Source organism: Nestor notabilis, unplaced genomic scaffold (assembly GCF_000696875.1).
Source record: "Nestor notabilis isolate BGI_N333 unplaced genomic scaffold, ASM69687v1 scaffold2909, whole genome shotgun sequence".
Lineage (NCBI taxonomy): Eukaryota > Metazoa > Chordata > Aves > Psittaciformes > Psittacidae > Nestor > Nestor notabilis.
The window spans coordinates 191,971-195,582 of NW_009943978.1; the positions used below are offsets into that span (position 1 = coordinate 191,971).

At 45.3% G+C, this 3,612-nt stretch overlaps 1 protein-coding gene across 1 annotated transcript in view; it reads left to right on the forward strand.

Moving 5' to 3' along the window:
- GRIP2 (glutamate receptor interacting protein 2) overlaps positions 1 to 3,612 on the forward strand; it is a 55,469-nt gene that overhangs the window by 5,677 nt on the left and 46,180 nt on the right. The window contains exons 4-6 of the mRNA XM_010022206.1: positions 1,415 to 1,501; positions 1,795 to 1,870; positions 2,395 to 2,540. Coding sequence (XP_010020508.1) covers positions 1,415 to 1,501; positions 1,795 to 1,870; positions 2,395 to 2,540 — 309 coding nt within the window. The remainder of the gene's footprint in view (positions 1 to 1,414; positions 1,502 to 1,794; positions 1,871 to 2,394; positions 2,541 to 3,612) is intronic.

Genomic DNA, 3,612 nt, shown 5'->3' on the forward strand with positions numbered 1-3,612 from the left:
ATATAGTGCAATTCAGTAGCATGTGCTTGTGGAGTTGAATTTTAATCCCCACTGTGTAATTTCCTGCTTTAGAAGAGACCTTGCAAACCCAAGTCTAGTTTCCAGGCCATTGTGTCATATCATCTCTTTCATAAATAAACCAAGCCCTGCGTTAACACCAGCTTAGGTTTCCCTGCTTGCCACTAATCTTACTAAAGGCTGCTGCAGAACTTCATACTTGGATGCTTAGGACAGAAATTGGATGGGTTCTGCACTCATTGTGGATGCTTTATACCCTTTTCTTGGTATGTGAGTATTACCCTGTGGCTTGAAGCCTTCCTGTGCCCTGAGCTTTTCCCTTCTGGAGTATTTCTAGGCTGCCCTTGTCAGCAGTCTGTGGACAGCAGCTGCTGGTGGACAGTGTTTTGGGGGGTTATTTGGCCTTGCCTATGGTTCCCAAGGCTGCAAGCCTGCAAGGCAGTACCACACGTCCACTGGACGTCTTTTGGGTTAGTTTAATGGTTAGTTTAACCCTAATTTGGGTGCTGGTTGTAAGCTCACAGGACTGCTTCAAAATCCTCCTCCTGAGCCAGGGGGAAGCGCTAGTGTGGATGTGCCTAGGGGAGCCTTCAGCTCCAGCTTGCCAGGTTGAAGTCAAGCTCTTAGTGCTTTTTAATGGTTATCCTTGTGGCCATTCACTGCACTAGGTTTGAAGATTGGGAATTGATCTTTTTGGAGGGGACAATGCTGACACTCCATGTGCAGTTCTGGATGGAGAAGATGGGGAAATTGTCCTGTGTTCACTGCGGTAGTTCAATAAATCATTAAATAGCAGGGGATGGCAAGGGACAGAAACAGTTTCTTTCTTTTTCTCTTTACTTTTGTACTTTAAATAGCACTGTGTATTTAACATAAAATTACTGAATTGCCCCTAGGATCAGTTTAAGGGATTCACTTAATCTTTTTTTTAAAGTCAAAATATAAGAAGTAAGGAAAAAACCCCAACCTTTTGCACTGAGGATTTGGGATTTTCATTTTCTTTAAGGTCAGCCGGTGACTAGATTCTTTACGCTGCTGCTGGTCTTTTAAATAAGTTTCCATCTGCAGCAGAAGCTTCTGGCTTTTGAGTAATGCCAAGTGCATTAAAGCCACTTGATAAACGAGAAGGTTTTACTTGAATGTCAGAGTATAACCAAGACAAATTTGAGGGGAGATGTGCAACACTGAGCTGGCAAAATCATCCTGGAACACGGTGGTTGGCTCTGATGAAGGTCCAGGGTGGGCACTCTCTGCCTCCAAACAGAGGGAAAATGCAATATGGGTATTGGGCTGGACTTCCATTTCACTGCTGTTTGGATGAATTATGATATTTTTTTGCAGGGTGGCATGGAAAATGTTTATCTGGGGGTAACTGGGTCTTCCTCTTTTCCTTTAGTGCCAGAAGGCAGTGCTGGCATTATTCCCAAAACCATTGAGGTGTCTCTCTACAAGGAAGGCAACAGCTTTGGCTTTGTGCTGAGAGGTTAGTAGTTTCTCAAGTGAAAAACAAAAAGGGGACAAGCACTTGCAGAGGTGATTTGGGGAGCAGGAAGAGAAATGTAAGAAGATGAATGTCATAAACCTCAGCTGAGAAGTGAAGGCGTGTCCTGGGCAGCATCCCATGCAGCCATCGAGGACTGTGGCTACCTAATCCAGGGCAGAATTTTGCTTTCAGGCTGTGTCAGCTCTTATGGGATAAATGCCTGTCCTTTCTCAGCACTCTCATTCAGACTTTCAAACCTCCAGTGACTTACGGCTTTCCTGGTTTGCTTACAGGGGGAGCCCATGAAGACTGGCACAAGTCCAGGCCACTGGTGCTCACCTATGTGAGGCCAGGTGGTCCAGCAGACAGGTAATGCTTGTGTTACACCTCCAGCATCTGCTTTGATAAGACAGACCAGCAGCCCTCAACATGCTTTTGGATGTGTGTCCTGCTTGTCCTCCTTGCTGGTGCCTCTGCAAGGCTTCTTATGCTGGTGGCATGGAACAACAGGGGTGGTGTGGGGCCTGTGGTGTGCTCATAGGCTGACCCATGTGTAGATATTATAGTTATAAGCAGAAAATCCTCTTCCAGAGGCAGCCACTTAATTAACCCTGTGAGATGAATAGCTGATGCTGTGTTAGAAAGCAGGAGGCTTCTATCTATTCTCGTGCTGCTAATTCAATATGTTCGAGCTAGTACTACAAATAACCCAAACTATTGTCCCAAGAAGTGTTCAGTTCCTGCAGGATCAAAGTAATTGACTTATATATATGTGTGTGTGTGTACATATATATATGTGTACATATATATACACACATGTATGTATACACACACAAAAATATACAAATAAATACACATACACAAAAAAGCCTTTTGTCTGTGGCTTTCTACAGGGAAGGCTCCTTGAAAATTGGGGACAGGCTGCTGAGTGTCGATGGGATCCCTCTGCACAGCATGACCCACGCTGATGCCCTCAACATCCTGCGGCAGTGCAGCCAGGAGGCTCTCTTCCAGATTGAGTATGATGTGACCATCATGGGTAAGGCCAAGATGGTTGTGGTGGCATTTGCTCTGACTTCGTGGAAAGTGTGTGGGATTAGACACAGTAACCAGAATTCTTGGTTTCAGTGGAAAAATTGCTGAGCAATGTGCTGCCAACGTGGGTGTAGGGGGTAAAGTTCAAAGCTGGCTTAGTTGAATGTGTTTGTGTCTTGATGGGAATGATGACTGGTTTTAGAGGAGGGAGAAAAGGGGATTTCTAATGTAAGCAAAGATGGAATAGGAGAAGTTGGAGTTAAAAGGGGCTGGAGTGCTGTGCCAGCACTGCAAATACCACTGCTATATGAGTGCAGGGGAGTGAGCTGCAGGCAGAGACTTGATGTGGTTGGGGCTTAAGTTCTGAATTTTAACCCTGCTTAGTTCTGGAGTTATTCCCTTTCTTAGAAGAGCTAGCTCAGATCTGCTTCAGAAGTAAATGAGGGGTGATCAACTTACTGACCTCAAATAAGGCAGAATTTGCTGGAGGGCAGAGGATGGGTATTTCTAATATGTGTTCTACACTGTAGATGCTCAGTTTGAGGGTTTGGAGGGTTGGTGGGGTTTTTTTTCTTCATTTGATTTTTAGTTTCAAGCCCTGGGAAAGGGTTTATTATTAGCTACTGTAAAGTCATTTGGAGCTGGCTTTGTGACATGCAGCTGTTACTGCAGGGACTGTCATTAATGAGTTTAAGGTTACCACAGAGTCCGAAGCTGTGTTGGTTCTGGAAGCTCATTGAGCTATGCATTAGATTTGATGTTGCCTATATGTCTCCAGAGGGGTTTCTACCTTCACTGGAGCCACAAGCTGGGCTCGGTTGGAGTCTTTTCTGCAGATCTCACAAACCAGTCCAGCATATTTAAGCCCAGGATCCAATGAAGAATAAGGAGACCCTGATACCAGGTTGTTTTCTGATTTGTCAGTGAGGAAGGAAATAAAAAGGATCTGCAGCTGAGATTTGTGCTGGAAGGGACCTTACAGCTCCTCCAGTTCTAACCCCTGCCCCGGGCAGGGACCCCTTCCACTAGAGCAGGTTGCTCCAAGCCCCTGTGTCCAACCTGCCCTTGAACACTGC